The sequence below is a fragment of the Electrona antarctica genome (genome assembly GCF_951216825.1).
Source record: "Electrona antarctica genome assembly, chromosome: 13".
NCBI lineage: Eukaryota > Metazoa > Chordata > Actinopteri > Myctophiformes > Myctophidae > Electrona > Electrona antarctica.
In genome coordinates, this window is record NC_136794.1 from 3,947,848 (window position 1) to 3,968,460 (window position 20,613).

The 20,613-nt window shown below is 44.4% G+C and overlaps 1 protein-coding gene across 1 annotated transcript in view; it reads right to left on the bottom strand.

Annotated features, from left to right (window-relative positions):
• Positions 1-4,908: 4,908 nt before the first annotated feature.
• Positions 4,909-20,613, bottom strand: part of arhgef49 (Rho guanine nucleotide exchange factor 49) — a gene marked incomplete at both ends in the record, with an annotated part of 34,200 nt that continues 18,495 nt past the window's right edge. The window contains 5 exons of the mRNA XM_079518679.1: positions 4,909-5,797; positions 9,213-9,358; positions 12,046-12,344; positions 12,987-13,370; positions 18,264-18,483. Coding sequence (XP_079374805.1) covers positions 4,909-5,797; positions 9,213-9,358; positions 12,046-12,344; positions 12,987-13,370; positions 18,264-18,483 — 1,938 coding nt within the window. The remainder of the gene's footprint in view (positions 5,798-9,212; positions 9,359-12,045; positions 12,345-12,986; positions 13,371-18,263; positions 18,484-20,613) is intronic.

The window sequence follows — 20,613 nt, forward strand, 5'->3', positions numbered from 1 at the left end:
CCCATTCCAAGTGCATTTGTCTTATACTGTACAGAATGTAACACGAACTCTACTATTCCGAAGCCACCTCGGGTACATATTTAAAATATTTAAACAGCAATGGTATAATAATTGATTTGGTGGGTAGATCTTGCCGAGCTTGTCATTTTGAAAGTAGCGCTCAAGTCAAAAAGTGTGGGCACCCCTGGGCTACAGCATTTTCACAGTTACTAACAATCTCAAACTGTCATTTGGTCAAATATCACCACTAAGCTGATATAATTAATTTGTCTTTAAGATGTCAGTCAGGTATTAAACCCACCTGTACTGTACTGTATCGACTGGTGACATACTAACATCTTCCCAATATCACACTGGGACGTGCATAATATAGTCCAGGGGTTCTCAACGTTTTTGGCCGGGGACCCCCGGAAATGCTTTGGCAATGTCTCGGGACCCCCGCCCCGCCCCCTCCCGACCCCCAATATAAATTGACTGCTACAATAACCTTAAACCATTTTGGGCAGGAACCCCTTTTGGTGTTTTAAGCTAATTTAGCTATTGAAAAATAGCAGATCTACAAGCTCATAGCACGCCACCGAGTGGCGCGCTACGAGCTTGTAGGTCTGCTATTTTTGAAAAATCGTGAAAATATATATTTTTATTTTTTATTTTTTTGAAAATAATTTGGGGACCCCCTAAAATAGTTTGGCGACCCCCCCCCGAGGGGTCGCGACCCACGGGTTGAGAACCCCTGATTATAGAACAGTGGCTTTCAACCCTTTTCATTTCAAGGCCCATTATTTATTCGGCATTTGAGCCACTGGGACCACCGTTTGATGACATTTAGCCTCTCAGACACAAAGCTAAAGAATATTTTGTTATTGTTTGATTTTTTTCCCCACCCAATTCCATGCTGTATTGATGTTGTACTATAGGAGAGATAACAGGAAAATGATCAAAATGGCAATTATTTTACAGTCTCTAAATTGTGTAGACTTCTTGTAAATTAAGTAATGCTGATGTTTAACAATAATGTAACTCGATGTTGAGTTTAAAATGAAACAAACGGACCCTGTGAGGGTCCGTTTGGTATCATTGTACACTCTCAAGAGGTAAAGATCTACAAGGGTCCATTTGGTTACCAACTCTCCATCATTTAGCTGGGAACTCTCCAGTGTTGTTTTTGGCAGCAAATTTCGATTTTAGTTTTAGTCATAGTCTCTTCAAAAGTTTTAATTTAGTTTCAGTCACATTTTAGTCACCCTGATTTTTTTATGTAGTTTTTGTCAGTGAAAAAAGGTAGTCGACGAACATTTTTGGCCTTAGTTTTAGTCGACGAAAACAACACTGGATCCCTCTCAAAGGACCAAAGGACCACTGGTTAAAAAGTTAAAAAGTCAAACTTTTGAGATGAGATTGTTTTTGCTCAACACTCAACTGGGTTACACAGGTTATTACCATAACAATAACAAGAGAAACAATAAATCAGGCTGCATTTAAAATATTTAATATAATTCACAATATATTACACAGGGAAATTTTTACATTAGGTCTTAAAATCGCAAAGGAAAATAAAAAGTATACAACTCAGCACATTAATGTTTTGGAAAGGTTTATTTTTTTGTTTGTTTTGGAAAGGTTTTAGTTTTCTATGCCATGACATCCTTTGACACAGCAAGTGGTAGATTGTTGAAATGTTGTGGAAGCTGAGAGACTATTTTAACAGCAGGGACGTGCACACATAGACATCAAAAAGGGGGCTTGAGCCCCTGCCCTTTTATACCCGTCTGTAAAACAACTGCCCTTTCCCAGTCCAATGAATGCAGCATTTACTACATGGTGAAAGAGATGCAAAAAATGCCACTCCTTTCCTTTCCATGCCATTCCGGAAGGCAGCATTCAGGAGAATTGCTTTTTTCCGAAGTCTCCTGAACTTAGAACGCAGCATTTTGCGTTGGAACACATTTGTTTAGAAATCCATGTCGTATACACCGCATCTCCAAGTAGATAGAGTGCTGGGTTTGCGACCCGAAAATAGCTCTCAACGTGTCGCAGCGCGACGCGTTGTGAGCTTGTAGATCTGCTATTTTCGCTATTTTTGTCCAAAACTGCCCCTCTTAACAGGATTTCAGCCCCTGCCCTCTGTAACACTCTCTGCACGTCCCTGTTTAACAGTGAGGGTGCCAAAGGAAGAGTGGCCAGCAGGGGGAGCCCCAAACACAGTGATTAAGCTACCTGTTCTAGCAGTGCTGTACTCCTTGACATAAAACATGTCCGAACGGTTATTATAAATTAAATAACAATTTTGGTTTTGATGCGTAAGCCAACTTGTATTGCCCTGACCTGCGGAAATGTGAAATAGGCCTACTTCTAGAACAGAACGTATACAGTAAAGATTGAATACAAGTTGAATAAACAAAGACAACAGAATACAAAATTGTTGAGTGGGAGAGAGAGAGAGAGTACCGTCAGCCTTTTTCTGGATATGGAAAGCAAGCCATAAAGTGCGTCAAACAAAAATGCAGAAGCCTCATAAATAAAAATTAAAACCAGAAACAGTTACAACACACAAAACTGACAGCTTTAGGGGCACGGCTAAATCATCAGTTACATTATTAGCAGCCAGGTAAAAGTAGATAAATTGATTACTATTGCCCGCAAGTTCATCTCAGTGAAGTGCCGTTTTTTTTGCAACATTGTGACAGAGGGGCACTCTATGCCATAGATCTCAAACACACAATGCTACTGTGACATGTTACAAATATCTCAGTCAATTTAGAGTACAGGTAATCAAATACCAAAAGGCACAAAATCTCATCACTTAGTCTGCCCAACACAATAGTATACATGTCTGAAACCCCTGTGGCAAGTGGCAACATAGGGCATCGTTTTTTGGGCATGAGTGGACTTCATGGCCCGGTTAAAATCACAGTCGAGGTTGAGTTTGACTTCCATCCATTTCACAAAGATGCTGGGTGAGAGCCAGGCCAGGACAGGATTCCCAAGTATAGCTTTTTAATCTATAGTTCCACTGACGTGTTCATCATGGAATGATGCATTAAAGGACCACTTCACCACTTTTCAACCTATCTTCATATAATAGGTCCTCACTAATAATCATGATAAAATGGCACGATTTTTCCCCACTCATTCTGTGTCTCATAGGAGGGCTGTGGGCAGTTTAGAAACCGTCTTCCAGTGACATCATCATTAGGCAGATTTTTTTTTTAAACAAGATTTATTTTTACAAAAATGTTTAGATTTTCATTATCGTGAGAACGATGGCTTCCATTTTCGCATTGCAACTTTTCAGGACTAGTAAGCCTGCAGTTTCTATTAGCTTGTATTCCCCATCGATGATGTCACTGGAGGACGGTTTCTGAACTGCCCACAGCCCTCCTATGAGACACAGACCGAGTAGAAAGAAATTGCGCCATTTTTTCATGATTATTTGTGAGGACCTACTATATGAAGATAGGTTGAAAAGTGGTGAAGTGGTCCTTTAAGGGCCTTTCAAACGGGAAGCGAGGAACGCAGGCGTTGATCAGGCCTGGATCAACGACAGGTCTCTCCTCCAGGTCTGCTCAAGAGCGGTGCAAAAAAAAAGCTAAACAGTATCCAGGTCTGGTGAGTCGCGGGGGTGTGTGCACGAAACGAGCACGCCGCGCGCAACAAATTCACGGGACCGCGCTCGCGTAAATACGCTTGCGTTGTCGCACCGCGACTTCTCCGAGCAAAAACGCAGGTCTCATTGAAAATGAACTATAGGCGCGTTTTATCGCTCCCCGTTTGCAAGGCCCTTTAGTATGCTACTTGAAAATCTATTCTAGGCCATCCCATCCTATAACCCATTTAGGCCTGACGTCGTTTAAAAAAAAGTTTTCTGAAATAAATATTTTCACGATTTTTCAAAAAATAGCAGACCTACAAGCTCGTAGCGCGCCACTCGGTGGCGCGCTATGAGCTTGTAGATCTGCTATTTTTCAATAGCTAAATTACAACATAATGTTTAAAACACCAAAAGGGGTTCCCGCCCAGAATGGGATAATGATAACGACAGGTCGTTGGAATTGAACCCATACTCCAAAAAAGAATCTCGGAGAAAGCCAAAGGAAAATGTAGATGAATTAAAATACTTATATAGCTACTGTAGTTTTCAGAATTGGCAGAGATTATTGCTGCTACGTGACTTCTTCACCTAAACACAGTGATGTAGCTCGTTCAGTCCCATGATCACAGCCCTGTGTCAACCGCTTCTCTGGCAGTGCACGACCGTTTGCTATCCCACTAACATACAGCAGAGGGAGACAGAGAGATGGGAGAGAGGGCAGTGACTGAACTCACTACTGCGAAAACAAACAATTGAACAAAGCTACAGTATGGTCCAAGTCTCCCCATTAATACACGTATACTAAACGATAATTGTTTCCACTCATTTGTGCATCTTAAAAAAAAATGACTTTACAGTTTTTCTTCTTTTTTTTTTTTTGCGGTTGAATGTTCCAGTCATGCTTTTTTCAACACAGTACACCTTGTTTTAGGGATACTGAAAATACATCTCTCTTTTATTCGAGACAGTCTTTTACAATCAAGGCTGGCATAGCTACCCAACCCAGGTCAATGTTTTTTTGGTTGTCCCAAGTGGCCGATAGCTTTTCAAGTCAGCTTAAAACTATATCTCCATACAACATGTATGTGACATTTATGGAGCACTTCTAGTTTTGTAAAGAAAAAAATGAAAAAAAAAATGAAAAAAAGTGCTATAATTGTATTACGACCCAGTCATACCAGCCTCTTTCAGTCCTGATTTCAGTCAGAAATGCTTCGTGTTGCCAGTTGTATTTTGCAGTAGTAATGGGTTATTTTACAGCGGGCGTATCCAATCAGAGAGAGAGAGAGAGAGAGAGAGGAGAGATGTCCCGAGTCTCAGGATCGGGTCTGGTTGGTGTTGATCATGATGTTGGGCAGGGCGTTGCGTCGTTTCCTCCAGGGGCCCAGGTCGCGGGCGTACCTCTTGATCTGACGGAACCACTGCTGCGTGCGCGACTTGTCGGTGGCCCGGAAGACGAAGGACTCCCGCCGGATGTCCAGGACCTCGAACGTGTCCTCGCAGTCGGGCTCGGCGGACACCACGCAGTTCCCCAGGCGGATGGGCTCCCGCAGCACCGTGAACTTCCCGCTGCTCTTGTCCTTGATGAGGACCAGGACGCCGTCCCAGACGGTCTCCCCCGTCCCCCCGCCTCTGTCCCCCTGATCGCCCATGATGTTCCCGAGTTCGGGACCACCTTCCCCGGTCGTCGTCCCTCCCCGCTGTGTCCTCACCATGAGCAGACTCTGGACGTTCTGGAACTTGAGCGCCTTGCTGCCCTTCTTCACCCACTGCCCGTCGGCCGGCTGCGACAGCTGCAGGGCGCCCTCCATGACGAAGCGCGTGTTCTCCCTCGCCCAGCCCACCGTCTTCATGGACACCTCCCTCATCTCGATGTTGATGACCTCCCGGTTCTTCCGGCTGTCGCGGCGGAACGATCGGAGGGACCAGGTGGTGACGCCGCCGCCGCCGGTCCCCGTCCCCCCCCCGCCGCCGCCGCCGCCCTCCTGCTTGGTCTTCATGTTGATGTGCTCCAGGTGGGACTCCACGCGGCTCTTGGCCTCGCGCAGCCGCCCGTGGTCAGGGTGGCACTCGGTGGTGGCCTTGCTGATGCGGCTGAGCAGGAGCGGGTACTTGGTGACGCGCTGGAGCGGCGCCATGAGGAAGGAGCGCAGGTTCATGCGGCGCAGCGCCGTGTTGTCGTTCTGCGACGCGTCCAGGAAGATTCTACACGGTGGAGAGAGATGTTGGAGACGAGAGAGAGAAGAGAGAGAGATGTTGGAGACGAGAGAGAGAAGAGAGAGAGATGTTGGAGACAAGAGAGAGAGATATGAGCAGTGTTGATTTTGGCAGCAAATTTCGATTTTTAGTTTAGTCATAGTCTATGGAATGAAACTTTGTTTCAAACTTAGTTTTAGTCACATTTTAGTCACCTGGAACGTTTCAGTGTTTGTATGCATTTTGGCGGGCCTTGATGCCGTCGTAATGGCTGATTTTTACACTTGCTGAAAATAGCCGATCTACAAGCTCACAACGCGTCGCGCTCCGACGTGTTGTGAGTTTGTAGATCTGCTATTTTCAGCATGCAACCAAGTGTAAAACGACTTATACTGGATCTCTTGTCCACTAGTCCCTTCCTAACATTTCTATTTCTATTTGTTGACGAAATTGTCAGTATATTTAGTCTTTAGTTTTAGTCCTCATAGCTTAGTTTTCATTTAGTTTCCATTTCGTTTCCGTTAGTGAAAAAAGGTAGTCGACGAACATTTTTCGTCTTAGTTTTATGGATATGAGCCTAAAAAGCAGAATCCAATTCATCGGCGAAACCACCATAATAAATATATTGCTCATTTTATATTCCAATAAACATATCTATATTCCATTCATGAGTTGTTCCTGACTGAAACCATGCTTACAATTTGTGCGTCTTGGGAAATAAAACTCTGCGTTGATTAACGGGAACAGCAGCCTCAGTAACAGGGCTGTGTCTGGGGCTTAAAAATAGCAATGATTTCAGCTCTGTTCTCAAATTAGATCCTGTTCTGAATTAATGATAGCCTCCTGTCTCTTCCATTAGGAATTACATAGCACAGCAGCCCTGAAGAAACACAGCTCCCAAAGGGACTTTAAATTATACCCAAGAAATAAAAACCAAGAATCCTGAAAGTTAAATGGAAGTAAACTATTTAAATAAACACCGTTTCAGGTTTCAGGAGGTGATAAAGACCTAATTAAATGAGTCTGTGATGTGTGCCCGACTGAAAACCCATACCATTCATCACCCACAAAACCCTTACACTAACATTTAAATGAAGCTCTCAACATGGTTTAATAGCACAAAGTATAGCTACTACATCAGACACATTGTGCAGCAGTACATACAGTACATTTCTGTTTGCAGATATTATACACTGCTTAACCCATTTAGGCCTGGACGTCGAAGTTTAAAAAATGTCTTAAAAATCCTGACAGTTTTCTGAAATCAGTGGTGTATCAGTGGTGCTCAATATTTCATGTCAAGGACCCCAAAAATGATATGTAATATTCCTCCGCCCCCCATCTGAAAATATGTTGTTCCAGGGACCCCCCAGAAGCAAAGATTTGAGTTAAAAACTGAAACTCTGAAAGAATATATATTCAAAGATTTGAGGCACATTTTCACGATTTTTCAATAATAGCAGACCTACAAGTTCATAGTGCGGCATTCGGTGCCGCGCTATGATCTTGTAGATCTGCTATTTTTCAATAGCTAAAGTATAACATAATGCTTTAAAACAGCAAAAGGGGTTCCCGCCCAAAATGGGTTAATGGCTAAAATATAGCAAAAATATAAGTTCAATTAAGGTTATAGCAGTTACTTCAGACCAAGTTGGTTGAGCTGCATGATGTAAAGATGAGTGGTTTGATTATATCACTGGACCCTCCCTACATGTGGTTATCCTCGGAAACAGGCGGAATTGGGTAATAAAAGATTACTTTTTGATTTATAACAGATCAGTTGCGGTCGAGTGAAATAATACATAATTAATGTGGAAACTATTCATTTGGTGTGTTCTCCTCTTCCCATTCTGTCCGCCAGTACTTTACTGTGTGTGTGTGTGTGTGTGTGTGTGTGTGTGTGCGCGTGTGCGCGCGCGCGCGCGCGCGCGCCTGTGTCAAGCTCGTTGATGCTCGTTAATGCATCAAGGCAATTATGTTTCTGCAACTGTCAAATAGGTCTTCTACATGTATTCTAACTAATAAAATAACATTTTCGTGCCACTCAGCATGTAGCCTCGGAAACCCAGACGTTTTTATTTCCAGGGAGAAAAAAAAAAGTCTGGGGACCGAGTCCTCTTCAATTCGGCATACAGTAGCGCAAACGTCGATCACTCTCTGCTGATTTCTGATCGTCTGCACCTTTGTTAAATTGACGCACACACACACTCTCTCTCTCTAATTAACACATTTTGTGCCCAAGACAGCCACAGACGTCCTAGGAATTACCGCATGTAGTGCCCAGGACGTCTGTGGACTTCTTGGGTTTAAAAAAAAAAAATTGTCAAAAAGTGTGTCTAAAAAGTGGGCGCCCTCGCCATTTTGAAAGATTAAAAGGGCACATAATGTGTTAATTAGTCTCATGTCGCGCAGCTGCATCTAGATTCTCCCGGCGGATCCCGCCAGGGAGCTGCCTATGCCATAGAAAGCATAGGTGGACCCCAGGCTACTCAGCATGTCACCCTAGACATCATTTGGCACTTGGGGAAAACTAACTGGGGGGGTTCTTAATGTCTGATTTAACATAATGTTGCTTGGCTTCTCACGATAAATCATGATAAATAACCTATTTTTAACTATTTGTTAATTAATATAACAAATTAGGCCAATCTCTAAGTCAAATCATGCAAAAAATATAAAATACATCGACTAATCTACTAAGAGATTGGTAGTCGACTAAAGCTCTAACCACCCTTCTGTGTGGAGTTTGCATGTTCTCCCCGTGTCCCCTAGGGGAGGTAGGTACCCTCACAAAAAACATGCAGTAATCCTGGTCTCTAAACTGCCTCCCCCTGGCCAGCCGGGGCGCCTGATGGAGGGGAAAGGAACTGGTTGGAATAACGTGTTCCTTCCACGCGCTACGTCCAAACCAGGGAAACTCCCCCCTGTAAGGTGTAAAGGAGCAACTTGGACACTCAGGCATGAAGGAAGCATGAGTTCAAGTCCGTTGCTCTCCCCATGTCCCCCATATATGGGGACTAGGTTGGCGGAGGGTGTGTAGAGCCCAGGATCACATTAGATAATTGACACAGGGGTGAAAAATGGGTTACAAAATCGTGGGATAAAAAATTATAGAGGGAAAAAAAAAGCCCTGACCACACCAAAGGGTCAAGGCGGTTTTAGCGTTGTCCCTGCGGTGTGATATGTCTTGTTGCACCCACGTTGACGCGCCAAAGTAGTGCCACTAGTAACTAAAGTTTTCAAATAATTGTAGTGGAAGTAAAAGTACAAATTTTGGCTCTGAGACGTAGCAGAGTAGAAGTAAAAGTACTGGAAATTGGAAATACTCAAGTAAAGTACAAATACCTCAAAATTGTACTTAAGTACAGTACTTAAGTAAAAGTACTTAGTTACTTTCCACCACTGGTTATGTGTGTGTGTGTACCTGAGAAGCTCTTTCTCCTTCTCCAGGGTGTTGAGCATGTTGACTGAGGTGGACTGTTGCAGGCAGTAGGTCTGGAAGGCAGGAAGCATGTTGACAAACTCCAGGAAGATCTCTCCAATGTACACCGTCAGCAGGTCCTCGTCTCCCTGCGGAGGCGAAGCAAAGCAAGAGCAGGGCTCAGTGTGTTGGTCAGCCACCACGCACACTCAGCACAACAGACACTCGTAAAAACGCAATAAAATGTGTGTGTGTGTATGTGCGTGCATGTGTGTGAGTATGCAGACAAAGTAGTCTTGGCCCCCTATCAGGGTCTAATGGCATGTAGAGGAAACATGGACATTCTGGAAGTGTCACAAAATGGATACCTGGTTAAAGTGTTACTGGCAGCTAGTAAACCGTTGCATGGTTATGGTATAAAGTAGATCCCCCAACAACACTGGAACAAGAGATGTATGTGATGGGGGAAAAAAAAACTCACATTTAAAGATTTGCCAAGAAGAGAGGACTGAGCACGGAAACCAACCAGGCAATACCAAATAAACAGAATATGATTGTTGATACTTGAGAGTCGTTTTTTCATGAAATCTGAACAGATTCTCCAGACGTTAATGCCCTTTCACACACGGCACACAACGGGAGTTTGTCCTGTCCTGTTCTCACCTACGTACTACTTCCAGTTGGATCATTCAGATTCAGAATCTTCAGATACCTGTCTATCATTGACCTTACATGTCAGAACTGAAATCAGTGTATTTACTAGTATCAATGTATTTACACACCTATCCATGTGTGTAATGTATTTAACCCATTTAGACCCGAGGACGATTCTACAAATGTCTTCTAAATCCTGACAGTTTTCTGGAAAACCCCATGTTTCTATGTCAGTGGTTCTCAAACTATTTCATGTCAAGGACCCCCAAAAATTATATGTATTTGGCCTCCGATCCCAATCTGAAAATATGTTGTTCCAGGGACCGCCCCCACAGAAGCAAAGATTTGAGTTAAAAATGTTCGCTCTGAAAGAATATATATAGTATATTATTGCAAATCTCTGCTCTCTGCTCTCAAAGCTCTCTGGCCAGCTTTTAAGATGTGAAACTACTAATACTATAAGACTTCCACTTTGTCTGAGTGTGAGCGAGGTAGTATGGTCTGGAGATATGTGGAGGGAAGCACAGATACCATTAGCACCCCCGTCAGCACAAATACCCTGTCGGCAAATAACCAACTCTGTAACCAGACTGAAACAAGAAGACCCAGATGAGCTGAGGGTCTTACAAGAGCTCAGCAGTTCACTAAGACTTTCATTATTCCACCAGGAGAAGTAAAGGCACGTTGGCCGACTTACACGGGAGATAAAGTTACACGTCTGTAAACTACAGTAACTATGTGACAAGAGTTTCGGTCAGTCAGGTCACCTGAAGTCGACTAAAACTAAGACAAACATTTTTCGTCGACTACCTTTTTTCACTGACTAACTAAATGAAAACTAGATGAAATCCAAGCTACTGTATGATGACTAAAACTAAGACTAAATATAATGACAATTTCGTCAACAAATAAAAACTAGACTAAAATGTTAGGAAGGGACTAGTGGACAAGAGATCCTAGTATAAGTCATTTTACACTTGGTTGCATGCTGAAAATAGCAGATCTACAAGCTCACAACGCGTCGACTAAATCAACTGTAGATTTAGTCGACTAAAATCTTGTGATATTTAGGTTGACTAAAACTAGACTAACACTAAGACATTCCAGGTGACTAAAATGTGACTAAAACTAAATGTAAACTATTCAAAAGACTATGACTGAAACTAAAATAGAAATTTGCTGCCAAAAACAACACTGCAACAGTGTGACAAGAGTTTCACTCAGTCTGTTTCACCATGAAGTCACACCAGCGTGTTCCACACTGGAGAGAAACCCTACCGCTGTTGACGGTGTGGCAGGAATTTCAGCATATTAAGATGCTCTTAACCACCGCACGCACCCACACTGGGGGAAAACCTCACAACTGTCAACAACGTGACAAGAGTTTCATCGACTCGTGTGGTCTTAAGCAGACACCGGCGGATCCACACATGCAGGAGAAAAACCCTACCACTGTAAACAGTGTGACAGGAGTTTCAGTGACTCGTCTAGATTGAGGAGACACCTCCGTATTCACGCTGGAGAGAAAACATAGTAGTAGTAGTACACAGTGACCTCCTTTCCACCGGTCGGGAACCAATTCAGTTCAGAACCAGTTTTTATAGTTCATATGAGCCAGAGCTCCAAAATCGGAACGTTTAATTATGAATTGAGTGGGCAAAACCATACCTACGGTATATTAAATTGTTTATATGATCAATATAAGTGATATATGATAACCCTTCCACAGTAGTAGCTTTTTCATATTTTAAATTGTCTGCCTATTTTCCTACATAATGCCTAATTTGCCTTGCAGGGGCAGAAGACCAAACGATTCAAGCGTTATAGAAAATTTCAAATTACTTTTCAAGAGAGTCAAGAGAAGGAGTCAAGGAAAATTGGACAGAGGTTGTAGCGAAAAATATAACCGTTTGTTGCAAAAACATGATTTTTAGGGGATATATCCCCTTCGACTTACTTACGCATGATCACAGGGGTAACGTGACATTGTAATTGGCTGACAATATTAGTGGGAGGGGCCTATGTAAGCGACTGCAGCAACCACACTTTGCAATTTTTCAAAAAATGCGACTTTTCTAGTTATTATTATTATGGTAGAGACTACGGAGAAACTAATGAATGATTCATTCATGTTCATGATGCGTGCGTCCACAGTATACGTGTGAGTGCGTGCGTGCGTCACCTGGTCAAAGGCCTGGTCGATGCTGTCCTGCAGGTGCTCGGTGAAGCGCTCGTTGACCTCGATGAGCTCCTGGACGTTGCCGAACACCACGGTCAGGTGCTCGGCGGTCAGCAGGCCGGCGCTCTGCATGGGGCAGTAGAACTCCTCCCGGATGATGCGGAGGTCCTCGCCATAGCTCGACTCCGTGTTGAGGAACTCCAGGATGGCCTCCTTGCGCTCGGTGCGCAGCTTGGAGCAGCGCTCGCACATGCTGCTGACCCCCTCGCCGTTCCGCAGCTCCCGGGAGGCTCCTCCTCCTCCTTAATTTACACATTTTACAATTTAAGGCATTTAGCAGACGCCCATTTAGGCCCATTTAGGCCTGACGTCGAAATAAAAAAAAAGTCTTCTGAAAGAATATATTTTCAAAGATTTGTGCCACATTTTCACGATTTTTCCAAAATAGCAGACCTACAAGCTATGAGCTTGTAGATCTGCTATTTTTCAATAGCTAAAGTGTAACATGATGCTTAGTTAAAACACCAAAAGGGGTTCCCAGAGCGACTTACAATAAGCAAGAACATAACAAAAAGCATGGCAATACATCACATACATAAAAAAAGTAGTTATCATGAAACATGTGTAAGCTAAGAACGTAACAGTGGAATATCTATTATCTATATAATGAAACTATACATATGAACTATACTATACTATAGGCTCCATCTTGCGCCACCCTTATCCCTTATCCCTAAACTTATTTGCCATTTTTTACTATTTTGAAAATCATTATAAATAGTTCAACTAGCCGATCTACATCGAGACATTGTGAACTTGTAGATCAGCTATTTGAACTATTTGAAAAGGTTTTTTAAAATAGTAAAAAAAATGGCAAATAAGTTTAGGGATAAGGGTTAAGGGGTGGCGCAAGATCTAGCCCATATACTACAAAGTATATATACCTCCTCCGAGGTCCCTCTGGCCACAGTCGGGACAGGGCCGCTGGGCCTCCCAGGCCCGGAGCGAGGCGGACGGCCGCTTCCAGCCGCGGGGGCCGCCCCCCAGGCCCAGGCCTGGCCCGATGCCGCTGTCCGCCCGCTCCACGTCGACCCCACCGCGGCTGCGCCGGTGGTGGTGGTTGTGGTGGTGATGGTGGTTTCGTCGGGGCTCGCCGCAGTCGTCCTCCTCGCGCTCGTCGCTGAGCCCCACCACGCCGCTGTCGGCGCTCAGGCTGCTGACGGTGCTCCAGCGGTGCTGCTGCTGCCCCGAGCGCGTCGCCGCGCTCAGACCGCCCCCCTGGCGCTCCTCGCCCCGCGGCTCCGAGCGGCCGCGCACCGCGGCGGGAGCTGTGGAACGATTGGAGAAACACAGGGACAGAGTTCTTATCAATTTGTTCTCGTAGATAATTTGTTCTCGTCGTGTCCTCTTATCTTTCTTTAAACCTGCCACGTTCTTATCTGTCCTGTCTGTTTTTATAAGCTTCCTTGTGTGCGAGCACCAGCACGCACGCACGCACGCACGCACGCACGCACGCACGCACGCACGCACGCACACACACACACCCACAGACACATACACATACACATACACATACACATACACATACACATACACATACACATACACCACACCACACCACAGTAAAATCCTTATATTTGATGATAGTTTTTGTGGCTTTCGCCTTTATTTTATATGTTTTATGGAGGGACAGACAGTAGGCTGACAGGAAATGGGGAGAGAGATGGGGGGGGGAAGACATGCAGTAAAGGCCGTCGGGATCGGGAGTCGAACCCGCGGCACAGTGCCAGACTGGATTACCAGCCAAGGTGCCTGGACCATTGAGCCATGGCCCAGGCCGATGAGGGCCTTTTTTTTGCCCAATCTTGTGTGTCTGTGTGTCAGCGTTTCCAGACCTGAGCAGACAGGCGCGGCCGTTTTCTGCTGTCTGCCGGCATCTCTTTCCGTTTTTAGACAGCTGGTGGATGGAAAATAAGCTCCACCCACGCGGCTGACTGCCGCGACGGACAGATTCCCCGGAAACGCTTGCCCCCGCGTGGGTGGAGCTTCTTTTCCATCCACCAGCTGTCTAAAAAAACCCGGAAAAGACGCCGACAGACAGCAGAAAACGGCCGCGCCTCTCTGGTAGGTCTGGCAACAGCTTGTGGGTGTCTATGTCTATCACGGAAATGATTTGATTGGCTCAGCACGGAATGTGTATGGTGATGTATGATCATAAGAGCACCCCTCACTTCACACAAGTGTGATTTTTGAGCGGCGCTATAGCCCCTCCCGTGCCCAGCTTTCCGGGTTTGTGTAAACACGAACATTGAAGACAAGTGAGGATGCAAAATTTGTGATTGAGATGATGATGTATGATGATGAGAGCGCCGCCCCTCACTTCACACGCTGTGATTTTTAAATGAACATTGAGAATTTTACACACAATTTAAATTGAACTTAAGTTAAATTGAGAGCCCACGCAAAACTGCCCAAAATCACTTTCACCTAGAAAATCCATTCACATTTTTTATAATTCAGCTGACTGTGGAGACACATGCTGGAACTTTTTACTTTGAAATGTTTTATAGTTTCTGAGTTATTTAATTTAAACGCCAAATGCATTCTCAATGGCGAAAACACAAACTTTAATAATAATAAAAAAATATATATATATATATATATATATATATATATTTTAAGACGTCCACAGACGTCTTGGGCTATGCACGTGCGGTAATACCAAGGACGTCCACAGACATCTTGGGCACAAAATGTGTTAATTGCACCCTGGGGTTTCATGAATAATTAGGCTCAAACGTGCTCTGATTTGCCTGCATGGCATGTGGACTGTGATGTAACAGTCCACAAATCCCATATACTGTATGACATAACAATTTGCCAGCAGATGTCACGGTTGAGGGAAACCTTCCGATTCCCGCTCTATACGTGAGCCACTGCCCTTATATAAATGTTGGCTAAACAATGCATAGACAGATGCTGAACCTGCCAAGAGGGACACGGCTTTTTATGCAATAAGGTCAATCATTATCACACCTTATTGAGTGACACAAGACTGGACCAAACACCTTCCTTTGTGAGTGAAGCTCAGGGTATTAGTACAGGAATCGAAAGGAGACCAAAGGCTAAAATATTCACGTCAATAGTTGCCTAAAGGGAGGCGCTCAAAAAGTAGACACAGCTTTGAGTGTGAATCTGACCTGAGATCAGATTCTAAAAATGTCTTCTACATCCTGACAGTTTTCTGAAAAAGCTATGTTTCTATGTCAGTCGTTCTTCGATTTAAAAAAAAATAGCAGACCTACAAGCTCGTAGCGCGCCACTCGGTGGCGCGCTACGAGCTTGTAGATCTGCTATTTTTCAATAGCTAAAGCATAACATTAATGCTAACACCAAAAGGGGTTCCCGCCCAACATGGGTTAATAATTAATCTCAGTATTAAGTGGGGCAGATTGTATAAAATGCCAGGCTTTGTTTTTGCTGCATGCTGAATTCTTGCCATTTAGATTTCGCACGCAATCATGGTGATTCACCCCCTCCTGCGTGCAATAGGGAGACAGATATGGGTTTTTTTTGGGGGGGGGCAGGCTAGAGGCACTTCTCCATGGAAGGATTATTACAGCATCATGAAAGTTATTGTACAAGATGAGGAGGAGGTCCAATTTGTCCAATTTGATTTATTTTACATTTAAAAACGAACCAGGGTTGACCAAAAGGAGCTGGACAGCATATAACGAAACAACCTTGGTTTTCTGCTTGTATAATATATATATATATATATATATATATATTCTGCATCAATGTCATTTGATAGTGTGTAAACATAGTTCATATTACCAAAGTTTAGTATTTTCTCTTATGCGTCACTAATAGTGATCTGCAAAAAAATAAATGCATACACGAGAGCGACACGTACGTGTCTGCGACGCGGTTCATTCATGCAGATCGGCTACTTTCGCCACTTGGTTTTGGCACTGCGAGACCGGCCGGGGAAGGAGGTAGCCTGGAAACCAGACGGATCTGCCAGTGTGGGAATTATTATTATTATTTCTTTTTTTGCCCTCAGCAGATTTGGTCTGGCACCGCTCTGTTGTGATTGGATCTCACACCCTCCGAAGTAGTGTGAGGGACCAATCAGGGAACCAGTATACAAATATGTGGGCAGGCATATCATCAGAGAAATGTTTTTAAATGAAGCCCCTTGTGAAATGCAGGTTCCACACTACCTATATCTATATCTATGCAGTGATATCAGTCTGGGCATGCCAGGCTAGGAAGGAGGGGCTCAGAGCAGACCCATAATGGGCACGCATGCAACTCGAGGACACACGCAGGCTGTGAGTGACTCGTTATCTAGGCGGCGCCGCGGCGGAGAAAATTCCAGTATTCTATAATTAGTTATTATCGTTATCAGTTATCGACTTGCTGCATTTTGGTGCCCTCTCGGAAGTGGTGCCCCACGCACAAGTGTGTGCTGTGCGTGTGTGTGTGCGCCGGCCTAGAGTCGGCACTGAGACACAAAATATCTGTGGTGGATATTCAGAACTCTGCTAGCATAACCTCAGGAACAAAGACTCTCTCAAGGGACTTCTGTCCGTCTTGGAACTATTGACCAAACCAACCCCTATACATCTGAAAAGCCCATTTTACAACACTCTCTGCATGGTTCTATTCTATTCGTGTATCTATCCACCATCTGCTCTGTCTATATCTCTCTCACCATCTATCTTTTCTATATCTATCTCATCTATCTATCTCACCATCTGTATATACGGCAAACCTTCCCCGTGTTTCTTCACTAGTCCGATCCAGAAGAAGAACACAGTTTGCCGGCCACTGCTACAGAGCTGACAATGAGGTTATATATCTTCCCTTCTTCTCTGGAATCCTGCGTCAAAGCAGACCAGAGGTAGAAAACTGTCGTTCCCTGATGTCATCGCTATAGGGACACATGCACTTATAATGCACTTATACCTGTGATACTATAAACTGTGAATACTCTAGTGCTTTATATTTATATACCTCCTCTGATTGCAATTTTGCACTGATCTTGTGATACTCTTGTGATACTGTACTTGTATATTGCTGCTATTGTCAGTGGCGTGCACAGACATTTAGAGGGGCAGGTGCTCAAGTTAAAAAAGGGCACCTTGTGCAGCGCGTGGAACCGTCGGTTGCCTTAACCCATTTTGGGCGGGAACCCCTTTTGGTGTTAGCATTATGTTATGCTTTAGCTATTGAAAAATAGCAGATCTACAAGCTCATAGCGCGCCACCGAGTGGCGCGCTACGAGCTTGTAGGTCTGCTATTTTTGAAAAAAAAGTTTTTTTGTTTTTTTTCCAAAAGGGCACATTGCCAAAAGGGCAGGGGGTGCTCTAGCACCCCCTAGTGTCTATCTGTGCACGCCACTGGCTATTGTGTATTGTCTACTGTGTATTGTCTGTCTGTTTTAAAAAGCGTCATTTACTACTGCACTTTTGCCCAAGACAAATGTCCCCTCGTGGGACAATAAAGTATATCTCACATGCATCAGTAAGCAGGAACTGGGGATGGCAGTGAAGGACCAGAAAGTCTGGCGTGGCATTGTGAAATCCATGATCTCGCCCGCGGTCGAAAAAAAATGATGATGATTTGTATTGACAGGAACACATGGTAGCAAACTCGGCAGCCGAAGTTAGAGGCGATGTCACAGGTCACTAAACACCAAGCTTACTTTAAACTGCCAACTGGTCGCACTAATACAGAAGCACACATACATGAAGAGTTATATATGATAACTTATTCAGAAATCCTTAACATTCCTCACGTTGCATTCTTATACGAAGCCATGACGCCGAAACTATGTGAACCATGTTATCCCTGCCGCCGCACAATGCCACTGACATAACATGACCCCGTCATCGCACACCAACCACTTTGAGATTCAGGGACGTGCAGAGAATGGGGCTGAAATTCCCTAAAAGGGCACTTTTGACCAAAGATATCCAAAGCAGCGGATCTACAAGCTTGAGATCTTGACCTTGTAGATCAGCTATTTTCGGGGAGTGACCCTGCACTCTTATAGCTACTGAAGACGACATGGATTTGTGGCACATCTAAGTCAAATTAAGCTCTAATCAAGCCCCGAATATCGCATTTTGAACAGATTATGAGCCGTAATGCACATAAAAGTGAAAAGGTCATCCCGTGGCCTGGCGAGGTGTTTATATATAAATACTCACCGCTGTCTCGGTCTCGGTCTCGCTCTCTGTCCCTGCGCTGGCTGTGGAGCCGGGCGGCTGCAGCGATCTTCATCTCCAGCTGCTTGCGCTTGGCAGCGTCGGCCGGCATGGGGTCGCTGTAGTGGGGCCGGAGGCGGCACTCGCGCTGGCTCCTCGCCGTCCTCGCCAGCTCATAGGCCGCGTCCGAGCTGGAGCGCCTGCAGCCCAGCCCAGGGTGCTGCTGCGTGATTGAACGAACATAAACGTTAAAAAAAAAAGCGTCAAATCAGGCGATCCACCTGTTGTTGCTATAGCAACGTATGTTAAAAGAGAACGAGGGGGGAAAACGGTGGGAACGGTATTTTCTGATAGTTTCTGTTAACCCCATTCAGGACGGGAACCCCTTTTGGTGTTTTTAAACATGTTGTTATATTTTAGCTATTGCAAAAATAGCAGATCTACAAGCTTGTAGATCTGAGCTTGTAGATCTGCTATTTTTTTTTTAATCGTGAAAATGAGTGCAAAGCTTTGAATGTATATTCATTCACAGCAAAAACGTTTTTAACTCATCTTTGCTTCTGGGGGGGGGGGGGGGGGTCCCTGGAACAACATATTTTCAGATGGTGGTCCACGGCCAATACAGATAATTCTGGGGGTTCCTTGATATGAACAAGGTTGAGAACTACTGACATAGAAACATAGCTTTTTGAGTGGTGTAAACCACTCCTACAACTGGCTTTGTTAGTCTGTCTGTCTGTTCGCAAAAAATGAGCATGGTTGCTATGGTCACCCAGTTCACACGGGTGTGATTTCATTACGTCAGACATTACGTCAGACCACAGCTGATCAGGCTATATAAGACCTTACACCACTCAGTTCACACGGGTGTGATTTTTCATAAAACCGTTAGGATTTATGAAAAAGCCTCTCGGGTCTAAATTGGATAGAACATGTTAAAGGTATATTCAGTGATTTCACTTAATTAAAATTCTTATTTTTTCTTATTTTTTGGATAATCCTCCCTACTATAAAGTGTGCTGACCATATAAGGAGTTCCTCCCTGTCCCCAGTGAGCCCCTGGGGTCAAAAAACCCTAGTTTCGGTTTGGGCTTTGGGTGGCAAAGCCTTCATCCAATCAGGATGAGAGGGGCCTTCCTCCAATCATGATCGAGTGGGGCGGGCATTGGTGCACGTGCTGTTGGTCTGTTGTACTTCCCCCCACTGTAGAGCGTGTGCATGTGCACATCTTGTTACCGGGTGGACCGGGTTTTTTTTCAAATCACCCAAATCACTGAATGCTCCTTTAAAGCAACGCTATCGTAGGGGAGCGTAATACGGCGTTGCATCGACGGCGGAACCTCGTTCAGATTCCTAATGCGATTGCATAATAACCCATTTTGGACTGAGGTCGATGAAAAAAAAAGGCTTCTAAATCCTAATTTTTTTCTGAAAAACCCATGTTTCTGTGTCAGTGGTGCTCAACCTTTTTCATGTCAAGGACCCCCAGAATTATCTCTATTTGGGCCACGGACCCCCTTCTCAAAATATGTACTTCCAGGGACCCCCCCCCCAGAAGCCAATATTTTAGTTAAAAATGTTCGCTCTGAAATATATATTCAAAGATTTGCGGCACATTTTCACGACTTTTCAAAAAATAGCAGACCTACAAGCTCGTAGCGCGCCACTCGGTGGCGCGCTATGAGCTTGTAGATCTGCTATTTTTCAATAGCTAAAGTAGAACAGAATGCTTAAAACACCAAAAGGTGGTTCCCGCCCAAAATGAGATAAACACAGCCAGGATATCCCTGATATATCAGATCAGGGCATTCAGCGCCGACGATATGCCGGGGACAAACTGTCAGACTGAAGCACTCAAACGTAATGTGGCGTATGGTCTGGACAATTACACATCTAATGAAACAGCTCAGTCTCCAAGATATATAGAACAAAAGGTCTCCCCAGAGAGAGATAAGAGAGAGAAAAACAACTTGCAGCAGCAATGTGTCTTTCAAGGTGCTGTATAAGCAGAGGAATTCTCTGGCACACACAGCAAAACGTCGTGCTAGATCCAAGGATGTCTCTCATCCTTCACAACAATCCTCCTGCCCTCTCTGCTAAATGGCTCGTACACAGTAAGTACGGCACGATATTTGCTCCGATATAAGCTGTCGGCGTTTCTGAATATCTAGCAGGTTTGATATTTGGCTCTCTCGCCGACTGGACGTCATACAGTATGAACTCATTGAACTGGGTTGCAACCGCATCCCGAGAAGGCCTGTATTACAGCCAATGAGAGCACAGGACAGCTGTGCTCACTGTCTGTCTGTCTGTCTGTCTGTCTGTCTGTCTGTCTGTCTGTCTGTCTGTCTGT